Source organism: Medicago truncatula, chromosome 4 (assembly GCF_003473485.1).
Source record: "Medicago truncatula cultivar Jemalong A17 chromosome 4, MtrunA17r5.0-ANR, whole genome shotgun sequence".
Classification (NCBI taxonomy): Eukaryota; Viridiplantae; Streptophyta; class Magnoliopsida; order Fabales; family Fabaceae; genus Medicago; species Medicago truncatula.
Genome location: NC_053045.1, coordinates 59,033,018 through 59,045,471, shown reverse-complemented (window position 1 = coordinate 59,045,471; position 12,454 = coordinate 59,033,018). Strand labels below are relative to the sequence as shown.

General features: G+C 40.8%; 1 protein-coding gene across 1 annotated transcript; it reads right to left on the bottom strand.

The window, feature by feature from the left end:
• Positions 1–4,106: 4,106 nt before the first annotated feature.
• Positions 4,107–12,116, bottom strand: LOC112418103 (uncharacterized). The gene is made up of 3 exons (XM_024774327.2): positions 11,667–12,116; positions 11,331–11,609; positions 4,107–4,199 (listed from the first exon to the last, which is right to left on the bottom strand). The coding sequence occupies exons 1-3, from the start codon at positions 12,114–12,116 to the stop codon at positions 4,107–4,109; spliced, it is 822 nt and encodes a 273-aa protein (XP_024630095.2).
• Between the last annotated feature and the right edge of the window lie 338 nt (positions 12,117–12,454).

Below are 12,454 nucleotides of genomic sequence, written 5' to 3'. Positions count from 1 at the left end.
TCAATATGAGGTAATGGAAAGTTGTCTTTTGGACTGGCTTTGTTCAGATCTCTGAAGTCAACACACATCCGGACTTTACCATCCTTCTTTGGCACAGGTACTATATTGGCAACCCATTCAGGGTACTCAACTGTCATGAGGAAACCCGCATCAATCTGCTTTTGAACCTCGCTCTTAATCTTGAGAGCCATATCAGGATGAGTCCTTCTCAATTTCTGCCTGACGGGAGGACATTCAGGCTTGGTAGGGATCCGATGCTCCACGATCATAGGGTCTAGACCTGGCATATCTTCATACGACCATGCAAAAATATCCGGATATTCCCGGAGGAGCTGGATGATCTTCTGTTTAACCCCTTCCTCTAGAGTAGCACCGATCTTGATTTCTCGCTTGTTCTTCTCGGTACCTATGTTGATAAGCTCAATCTCTTCCTGGTGAGGCTGAATGGCTTTCTTTTCCTGCTCAAGTAGCCGAGTGATCTCATATGGTATGTCATCACCTTCCTCATCTTCGGCTTCATATACAGGGAAATCAAAACTTGGAGGAACTGTAGGATTACTGTGTTCAACGGGTTTATTATGGTTCAATCTGCATATAATGATTGGATGATTTTAGAAAGAGTTTTTTTTTTTTTTTCATGCAGATTTTTGAAATTAATAAGAAAATACAGACGTTTTGGTTTTTTCTGGCATTACCATTGTTTCCAAGGGAAAAAAGCACTAAAAAAAAGTAGTCGTGGAAGAGACGACAAAATTTTATTAATCAATGGCAATGCCGAAACAAACATGCCCTTACAGAAAATATCGCTCTCGCTTTGGGCAGAGCGAGAGGATTGTTATTTTGAAAACAAAGCATTTAAAGCAACAAGACGCATTACTCAGAAACATGCATGATTGAAGGAATGTCAATGGCATCCCAATCTGTCGCAATGCCTCCTGGTGTAACAAATACAGGCCTGAGACCAGATCCAGTGGCTTCTTCAGAGATAGCATTAACAAACCCTGCACTGTGGAAGACTCCCGAGGAAACCCTTGATGACGGGGAGAATCCGAGACCTTCCTTACGCTTGTTCTCACAGAGCTGTATCACCTTGCCCCAGCCGGCAGTCTGACCTTCTTGGATGGCTCTCTGAGCATCTTTCAATGAAGCCATAGCAGCCCCAGCTTCCTTAGGCTCTGCACCTTCAATGGTCAAACCTTGGAAAGCAGTCCCTTCAGCAGACCCTGCTTCAATACAAGAGAAGGAAGACAGCTAGCTGACTAAGTATGCTTCTTCACCATGGATTGTAACGAGTTTTCCATTCTTCACAAATTTCAACTTCTGATGTAAGGTGGAAGTAACCGCACCCACATCGTGTATCCACGGTCTTCCCAGCAGACAACTGTAGGATGCATTAATGTCCATCACTTGGAAGGTAATCAAGAAATTCTCAGGGCCAATGGTTATCGGCAAGTCTATCTCTCCCAGCACATTCTTTCGAGATCCATCAAAAGCTTTGACCAAGAAAGTACTTCTTCTCAAAGGGGTCCCACGGTAGCTCAACTGATCTAGAGTTGTCTTGGGCATTACATTGAGAGAGGAACCGGTATCTACCAACACATTGGATATCATGTCTGATTTGCAATTCACCGAGATGTGTAAAGCCAAATTGTGACTCTTTCCCACTTCCGGCAACTCTTCTTCACTAAACCAGAGGTTGTTGCAAGCAGTAATATTTCCCACTATGCCACCGAAACGATCTACCGTAACTTCCTGGTCAACATAAGCCTGCTCCAGCACTTTCAACAAAGTATTCCTGTGAGCCTCAGAGCTTAAGAGCAATGACAATACAGATATCTTCGAAGGAGTCTGCAGCAATTGATCAACGATCTTGTAGTCGCTCCTCTTTATTATCCTCAGAATCTCATCTAAATTCGAATCCTCTATAGACTTGCCTGACTGGTTCACATCTGTAGCAATGGGAGAAACAACGGTCGGAGTTGCTTCTTCAACTGGTGGAGTGATTGGCGTAGCTACCTTCTTCTGAAATAACGGCGGACGAACCTTCCCGCTTCTTAGCGCTGCAGAAGTCCCTTCGGCAATATTGCTTACTGTGGCAAAGGAGGCTAGAGGCACCTCTACTCCATTTTCTATCATAGTAGCATTGTACTTGTATGGCACTGCCTTGTCCGAAACATAAGGAATTGGTCCTGGCAACCTTATCACCAAAGGCTCAGCATTCTTCTTCAAAGGCACACTCTTGACAGGCGGATCGTGAAAAACTGGCACAATCACGCAAACATCACTGACAGTCAGAAAATTATCATTCATCAAGCTTTGGATGTCGTCTTGAACAGCATGGCAACCTAAAGGATCACGGAGGCATCCTAGACACTTGGCATGATCATGGCTGAACAGAAAGGCTTTGCACAGCTTGATGTGTAGAGGCACCAGAGGAGTGGCAACATTGCGGACATCAAGTCTAGGAGCTTCCTCACACACTTCGATCATATTCACAGCGGCATGATTTGGAAGAGGATTGTCGAGGACGTGTGGGACATTATTCTCAAAAGTCAGCTTCCCTTGATCAATGAGCTTCTTCACAATATACTTCAAAGCATAACACCCCTCGACATCATGACCTAAGGCACCTTGATGAAAATCACATTTGAGATCAGATCTGAACCTTGGAGGCAACGGATCAGGTGGGGGCTTGCCCTGTCTAGTCGTACAATGCCCTCTCTGGAGTAGAGTTGGAAGAAGTTCTGCATACAACATAGGTATAGGAGGAAAAGTTGGTCTAGCATATTGCTGCTGCTGCTGTTGAACTGGTGATGAAGGATTTTTACCTCTCATAAAACTATTTACACGTAAGTATATATAGGATCGTGTCCACAGGGAGTTGCGTATTTCATAAGCATTTTCACAATATTTGTCACGTTAAGTGTTTGGGTATAAATTGTTTGTTTGTGTAAAACTATTTTCCTAATAGACATAAAAGTAAAACGAGAAGAGATAGGGCTATTCCGCTTGCGGTCAGAGACATCAACCAAGCGTAACAACTGCAATCTCTCGATCAATTAACGGATTCTAGCTTTTTAAACTATATTATCACAATCACTCGACAATATCATTCGTGTCCAAATGATATCGTTATCTACATCGATTCCAAACATTTAAACGATCACAAAGTCGATTGGGTAGTTTAATCGACGATTTCCCAACCGATTAAATTACCCAAAAGCATTAAGTCCTAGATTAAAAGTGATTATCAAATATTAACATCCATGTCTAGAGTGATAACTTAAGATAGATTGTTATTCTATTTCTAGATTCAAAAGTATGTGTCCATATCATTTTGAATCTCAATAAAACAATAAAAGCAAGAATAACAACAATATTGAATAAATAAGCTAGAACCATATATTAAAAGATCAAAAGATTACATAATAGCTTGTTTGAATACCTCAAAACTACAAGAGTAGATGTAGCTACATATGTCTATGATAGCTTTGCAAAGGATGAAGAAAGGGTGAAGATTCTATGACAAGATCCATGATGTCTCAACAAATCTTGGCTTGAATCTACTCCTAACTACCTTGCCTTGTGTTTCTCTCTCTAGAAAAGCCCTAGTCTCTCTCTAAAACCAGGAAAATATGAATAAAAATGTAATTCTATATCAAGAGAGAGAAGGAAAAACTATTTATATGGGCTGTGTTTTGACAACTCGCTTATGGCCAAAATAACTCGCCATAAGCGAGATGCACGAAATCAGCTTCTGCCCCAATGGTTATGCTCCACGTGCCCCTTATCCTGTTGAATCTCTTGAACTCGCCATGAACACGCTTATGGCGTGAAGCCTCTGGAGAAATCTCGCCAATGGCCAAATACTCGCTTATGGCGAGTTTCTTGAAGTCTGGCTTCTAGGCTTATGGCTTGGTACACGCTTATGGCGTGTTGTCTCTGGTCAACTAATATTTTTGGTCCTTGCTTGTATTTTCCTGCACAAAAAGGGTAAAGTAAGGTATGCAAAGCATAAATGGCATTTAGACACATAATTGAAGCTTTTCCATCAATAATTTGTAAAACAACTCATCAAATATGCCTAAACTAACACATGAATTAGATCATTTTGAGCACTTATCAACTGGCGGCTGATGTTGTACCTGTTGAGCGATGGCATTGACAGGAACCTGAGGTTGGCCTGGTGGCAAAGGATACTGATGATAAAACGGTGGGAAGAACGGATGCTGAGAATACGGCATATATGGGTATGACGGAGGCATTTGAGCTGCATTGATAGGAGCAACAGTAGCCACAGATTGACCGGCTCCAGCTGATACCATCCCCACTTCCGTTTCTTTCTTCTTGTGGTGTCCATTACCATACCTCTTCGATGCATTCACAGAGGATTCAGCTTTCTCAAACACAATGATTCCATCCCTGACGGCTTCCTCAAGACGGGTTCCCATGGTGACCATCTCCGAAAAGTTGTTCGGGGCAGCGATGATCATCCTCTCAACATAATCTTTCTTCAAGGTCTTTAAGAACGTCTGGGTCATTTCTTCTTCATCTAAAGCAGGAGTGATACGGGCAGCTGCCCCTCTCCACCTTTGCGCATATTCACGGAAACTTTCCTCCTTTTTCTGAGATAGGGACCTGAGAAACTCCCTATTCGGCTTCAATCGAGTGTTAAACCCGTAGTGGCTCCTGAAAGCGGTGGCTAGTTCATCAAAAGTATGGACATCGTCTTTGCTCAGACTAGTATACCACTCTGCAGCATCCTCCATCAGACTGTCTTGGAAGTAATGGATCATAAGGGAATCATTGTCCTTGTAGTTGCCCATCTTCCGGACATATTTGACAATATGATTTTGAGGACAAGTCAGCCCGTTATACTTGTCGAACTCCGGGACTTTGAACTTTTTTGGAACATCTACCTTCGATACTAAGCAGAGATCCTGGGTTTTGATGGAGTCTCCATTTCCCCTGTTGGCCTTAATTTCCCGTCGGAGCTCTTTGGCAAGTTCTGCCATTCTCTCTTCCATAGTTCCGGTTGTGGCAATACTCTCGTGGTGCGCATTAGCATGGACAAATAGAGGCACCGCATTCACAATGGGCTCGGTAACAGTTGTTGCAGCTTGAGTCAAGGCGGTACTAATAGGAGTTAAGTTTGCCCCTGGGATTGGGCCATTGTTGGTAGTACCAGAGGTCCCTGCCCCTGTATTAGTAGTATAGTACAACGGAAGTCCGTAAGGATACCCGGATGGCATGATAGAGCGGGGATCAGTTGTTACGGTAGGAGTCACATTTGCAGCTGTAGAAACCACAGGAACTGGTTGTTCCTGAGCAGCCAACAGAGCAGTCATAGCATCATGAGCTTTGGCCAATTCCTCCCTTAAAGATGCCAATTCGGTACGGAGCTGCGTGTTCTCTTCTTCCATAGCCTTTTTCTTTCTTCTGTATTCTCTGGTTCGATCGGTTCTATCAGGTTCGTAAACTCTCTGAGCACGAGCCACTTTTCACACTGCGGCAGAGGAACCAGGAGATAGTGAGCACTTGGAAGCCTTTGTGACCAATGCATGATGCATATGATGCATGATATGCAAATGCAAATGCGAAAGACTTATTTTGTTTCATCGAAGGATTTTTAAACAAATTAGAAATCTTGCAAATAATCAACACTACATAGCATTTTCGAAAAGGAAGACTTTGAAATTTCAACAAGATAAACACACGAAGCCCTCAAGCATAGGAAGTAGTCGGAGGATCATCAGACTCGGAATCTGGATCACAGTATCTAGCAAAGAAGTCTCGTCGTCTTCGGGCTCTCTTGGAATCCCTCATAAGCAGCTCGTCTTTCTCTTCCAATTCCCTCCGGGCTTTAGCTAGTTCTTTCTTCAACATTAGATTCTCATGAGTCTTCTGCTCGTCTCTACCATCCAAAGTCATGATTAGATTCTCAGCTTGATTGTACCGAGCTTTCCACACTTGCTTCTCACGACTCTCCATAGCTAGATGCTCCTGATACATATCCTGAGTCGCAGGGAGCAGAGGTAAAGGCATAGATGGAGTGGACGAAGACACGTATCTCATAGCTGGATAAGGCATACCAATCTCCTCAGCTCGATCTATCACCCACTGAGTGTAAGCCTCATGAGCAACCCCGGATCTCACACCTAGATGCTTCACACTCTTCCTTCGAACCTTAGACCAAGCATCCGTGAAAGCTTTCCTTTGTCCGGTAGGAGCATTCGTGTAGAAGAAGAACTCTGGAGATGTAGCAAGATTGATGGGCTTCGACTTCATAGGGAAACCAAACTGTCTCATAGCAAGCTCGGGGTTGTAGTTAATTCCTCCACGAGTACCAAGAAGAGGTACGTTGAGAAAGTCTCCACAACCCATGATAATTTCCTTGTCTTGAGCGGCAGGAGTGATCCAGACCACCTCATTAGGAGTGAGAGCCATAATCCGCTGAGAGTAGGACCAATTTTCCGAGTTATCATGGAAGGAACTCGGAAGGTGCGAAATAAACCACCTATACAAAAGAGATATGCAGCAAAGAATATACCCACGGCCCTTGAGAGTCCTGTCATGAATGGTGTGGTAGGTATCTGCTAGCAAAGTAGGAACCGGGTTCTTGGAATGGAAGATCTCGATAGCATTCATGTCTACGAAGCTGTCGAGGTTCGGAAAGAGAATGAGTCCGTAGATAAGCAAAGCAAGAATAGCCTCGAGTGTATCCTGACGAGTAGTACTGAGATTAGCCTGATCAAGAAGATACTTCGAAGTGAACCCCCGGATGTGAGACTTGGTAATAAGATGGTTGGAGACGTCGGAAGTCTTGAGGTAGAGATCCTTAGCAATAACCAGAGGAGTAAGAGAAGTCCCGGGACCGGTGAAAGGCGTCTTCTCGGCTATAGGTAAACCCACTAGATTGGAGTAAGCCTCGAGAGTAGGAACCAACTGGAAGTCCGGGAAAGTGAAGCAACGGAAGCTTGGATCATAAAATTGCACTAGAGTGTGCACTAGCTTCTCGTCCACATCGGTTCGGAGCAAAGTAAGCAATCCCCCATACCGGAGTCGGAACCCTGTTTGACTTTTGACCTTGAGTGCCAACTCTCTCAAACTAACCAAATCCACTTCCTTGAACTTGTAGCACTTAGTCTTCTTCATACCTGTGATTATTTACAAAAATTTCCATTTGTTTAAACCCTTCGATGAATGCATGAAAAATGTTTATGCATGAATGCATGTATGCATGATTGTGTTGTTAAATAACAAAGTGGGTTGAGTTTCAAAGTAACAGGGCCACGGATGGACACGGCGTCCGGTGAACTAAGGCTTTGGATAGTAGTAACCGAGGTTCTAACACAGTTCCCAAACTGCAACCTCTCTCACATATATCATGGTAGTACAGGACGACACCCGTTCCATGATTATTTGTGAGAAGGTCTAGTTTGAGTGTAGTATCGCGTGACGACTAAAATTTGAGACAACACTCAATTTAGCCACCGCACTACGTCCTAAAAAGGCTAGGATGGGTTTGGTAACTACGGTTCATAGCTTCGTCGAACAATTGAAAGTGAAGTGCCTAAGCATGACAACACACGCCGACAATATCACCTTCAAAATGCCTCAGCTATGTGAGATTGATCGCATAATCCAATACACGAGGCAACCCCCGGATCGAATTGTCGATTATATCTCTACCTAAACATAAGTTCACTCAGCCCGGGTTAGGACTTTTGATATTCTCACCCCACACGTCAAATGAAAATAAACAAGTATTCATATGTAAGCAATAAAACAAAGCGTAAATATAAACTAAGGAAAACTAGGCGCGACCTGCTAAAAAGAGTCCCCAGTGAAGTCGCCATTTCTGTTATCATGGTTTTTGGGTGCCAAGCCATTAATTGGACTTGAACCTTTTGACCGTTGATATCTCTCTTTTTTCTTGGGAAGGGTAAAAGGAGAAAAACCCTTGAAAAGTTCTAGATTCGGGGGTCGTTTTCGCTACGGGAAGGTGTTAGGCACCCGGAGCGATTATGGTATTCCATAAGAACCGTTCTCCTAAGCTTATTTCTACGCTTTAGTTTTATTGCTTACTTGTAAAAAAAGAAAGTGTGATTAGTTAAGAATGGGGGTGAGAAGAAGTAGAATTTGATTTTATTTCGGCTTGGATGAGTTTTGACTCATTGCCTACGTACCCTTTTAAGGGATCAAAACCGTTCGTAGTTCATTCTCAAAAAATGGTTTTTGTTTTTGTTGGTTGATTTTAAGTTTGAAAAGAGATTTTGAAGAAAGGAGATGAGAGGCCTCAAGGGCATAAGATTTGGAAAGTGTGAGGTGGAATTAGTCATTTTGCAAAAATAAAGCCCAAGGAAGATTAAGGTTTATTGAAAATTTTACTTAAGAAAATAAAGGGGGAAATAAGGAGTTTTGACTCCATTTTATTTTCAAAAAGGTTTTCAAGTATTATTTGCATGTTTTGGAAAAAAGTTGATTTTTATCTAAGTGTTTAAACCTAAGCATTCATCTAACCATACAATCCTATGCATACATCTAATGTGAGTGTGTGCGTGCCGGTGCGTCATAGTGTCCATAGTCCATATTACAAAAATTCCCTAAATACATTCTATGGCCCCTTTGCCAAGCTACAAACCAATGGTAAAATATTACATCACCGAATGAATTACAATTTGCAAAAAAAAGAAAGCTAAACTAATGGAGACAATAGTGAAGATGGTGAAGTGCTATGAAGTGATCAATATGAAAGGAAATGTTAGTAGAAAATGGTAAAAAAAAGAAAGAATATGGCATGAAGCGATGGAAGAAAGTATGGCATAAAACGGTAAAGTGACGATGAAAATAAGCCGGAAACATGTAATGAATAATGCACATGATGCAAGAACAAAATTCAACACATCAAAACAGTGACATATGCATAGCAAACAGTAGCAAAATTCATATGGAATAGTATGCAAATCAAACATGACGAACACGAACATTATGCACATGAAGTAACGGGTAAAAATGCGAGAAAAGTGACTTAAAATAGTAAAAACCCTTGACAAAACAACACTAAAATTTTTACCAACTTTTCCAAGTAAAATACCACTGAAAATTATCAAGAAAAATAGTAAAATGACATGGTAAATTTCTTGGAATTTATTGACAAAAATTAACATGAACAAAGGGTGCAAACAGCAGGCAAGTATGGTGCAAGTAGCAAAAAAGGAGCAAAAAACGTAAAAAAACTTCCAGCCCAAACCAAAACCCAATACAGACTGGGCCTGGATCATCCAAAGGCCTCAGAGACGTTGGATTGATCCAGATTCAGATCTGACGGTTCAAAACACACAGTGCACGGTAACGTAGATCAGGCACATGGTAATAACGCATCACAACCGTTCAAAGGAGAAAACCCTAGATCCTACGGTTCAAAATGAAAACGAAATAAACCGGACCGGTTCAAGCGTCTATATAAGGACGTGGATACCGGTCCAGTCCATTTCTTTCATTTCTTTCTCTCTCTAAGTTTCCCTCTCCTCTCACTTCTCTCTAACCTCGCCGCCGGCGAGGATGAAGCTACGGCGGAGACCTTGAAGGTCCGCCGGAAACTTCATCTTCTCCGGCGAGTTCATGAACTCCGGTGACCTAAAATTTCCAGAATTTAAAGATTTTTACATCTTTTGATTCGTCCTTTAACCATAAACACGAATCCAGTAATCATTTTTTCAAATTCGGTTTGAAACGACGTAGATCTTGGAAAACTTCATACGGTTTTGAAATGATTTTTTTGATTTTTGAACAAAAAACGTTTAGATCTTTTAAAGATCTACATCGTTTCGTCGTTTGATGGCTTTTCTGATACTTGTTCTTGCTTTCAAAACTTAGATCCTTGTGGATCTAGGTTTTGTGTTTACGGTTACGGCTTTATCTGAATTCTGGAAATTTTTGATATGCTTGCTTGCGTGATTTTTTACAGGTTTAAACTATGATATTATTTTCTGAGAAGAAGTTCTGAGTTTTACCTAAGGTTTTGGTTGAAACCTTTAATGGAGGAAATCTTTGGAAATCTTGATTCTGTTCTTGATGATTTTGATTCCGTTTGCTTCACCGGTCCAGATTCTTCATCTTCTCTGACTCTTTCTCTACTTCTCTGTGATTACGTGCTTGAGCTTGCTTCAATGTTTCTTAGATTTACGTGAGGAAACCCTGTGATCAGTGCTTGAGCTTGCTTCAATGTGAGCTCGCACTTGGAATTGCAGGAAAATCTTCAATCCGGTGATGAAGATTCACACGAATCTCTGAGGATTGATGCAAAAAATGTTGATTCTGATGAAAATTAGGGTTTCTGGAAAACGGTTAGGGTTTTTGTTCTTGGTGTTCTTGAGAAATTCTGAGAAATTTTCTGTTTTTGTTCTAACTGCTGAGAGAGAGAAAGTTGGAATTGTGTTTATGAGTTGGCGTGTGATTAATGGGTCTGTGTGGCACTGTACACCTTTTATAGCTTGACATGTGTGTATTGGAACCAATAGGAAACTGACATGTGGCATTGGACTGAAAGAAAAAAAGCGCTGCCCTGTAATTTTAACTTGAAGGACATGTTTGCAAATTTGAAAAATATATGGACTGGACTGAAAAATGAAAGTAAGGACTAAAATGCAATTAAAAACTTTTGGACAAAACATGCAATTTTGGGACCTCAATTGAGGGACCAAAATGCAATCTAAAAATAAAATTGAATAAAAAACGTAATTTGACTAAACGTAAAGCGAAACAAAAATAAAATTGACAAAACGGACTAAAACGAACCAATGGCCTAAATGAGGTACTTCAAAGTAACCTCCCCATGCCAAAATTTTATGTGAAATGACCAAAATGCCCCTGGGGCTAAAAACAACCTAAACAGATTCAAATTGACCTGACACTGACTCAGACGCTAATTTGAAATGAATTTTAACAAGGTTTACTGATGAAATGCAAAAAACAATCTGAAAAGACTCAGAGACAGTCACAAGGATGAAAATGGGTCCCACTGCAGGAAATGACCAAAATACCCTTCTGTACGACTTTTTGCAAATTTTGAAATAAACTGTAGAAAAAGCAAAGTAATGATTCAGAGACACTTTTGAATGACTTACAAGACAAGTAAAGACATTTCGAAAGGTTTTATGCAAGAAAAACATAGGTAAAATTGTGATTGAAAATACTGCGAGGCAGAGACAATTTGAACTGTGCAGTTGAAATTTGATAATTGACAAAATTTGAAATGAAATTGGGCCCAGTATTTTTAGGTCCAAAAACAGGGTATAACAACACTTCATATCTGGAACATAGAATACATCTTCAATTATGATTTTACCACCAAAATTGCTCTTTATCACTATATTTCCACTTCCTTCTGCTGCAAGTTTCCTGTTATCAGCTAACTTGATACTAGTTTTCTTGCTAGCATCAAAATTAGTTAACCACTCTCTATGCGTTGTCATGTGATTAGAACACCCAGAATCAAGATACCACTCTTCACCTTTCATCTTATCTTCACATGTAGCAGCCATTAACAACACTGCATCAAGGTCACCTTCATGAGCAATATTGGCTTCTTCAGTTTTCTGATCTTTCTTGAACAAACACTCATCAGCAAAGTGTCAAAACTTGTCACAATTATAGCACTGAACCTTACTCTCGTCAAAATCCTTCTTCTTATTTTGATTCTTAACAAAACCTCCTCTTTTGGAAGATTCAGTTTTGTTCTTAGCTCTAGATTTTCCATTATTTGACCAGTTTGATTTACCCTTCCCTTTCTTGAAATTCTTGGAATTTCCCTCTTTCTTGATTGTTTGAGCCTGAAGGGCTTGTTGGTCTGATCTCTCAGAACTTCTATCAATCACCAATAGTTCATGTGCTTCAAGAGAACTCTGCAGTTCTTCAATCTTCATAGTCTTCACATCCTTTGCTTCTTGGATTGCTACTACTATGAAATCAAACTTTTGACTCAAAGATCTCAAGACTTTCTCAACTACCATCTGATGAGAAATGTTTTCACCATAATTCTTCATCAAATTCACAATCTCAGTTATCTTGGAAAAATAATCACTCACTTTCTGATCTTCTTCCATCTGCATCATTTCATACTTCCTCCTGTATGATTGCAACTTCACTTGTTTCACTTTTTCTCCCCCATTGTGATAATTCTCCAGAATATCCCATGCTTTCTTTGGATCCTGTCGCCTTGGATATCTTCTCAAAATGCTGATTATCAACATTTTGTTGAATGTAGAAAAGAGCTTTGCAATCTTTCTTCTTGTTTTCTTTGAAAGATGCTTTCTGCACCTCTGTGGCATTTGCAGCAAGATCTTCATAGCCATTCTGCACAAGATCACTCACATCTTGTGCGCCAAACAAAGATCTCATCAAAGCTCTCCATCGTTCCCAGTTCTTGCCATCAAGAACCAAGATATTTGAT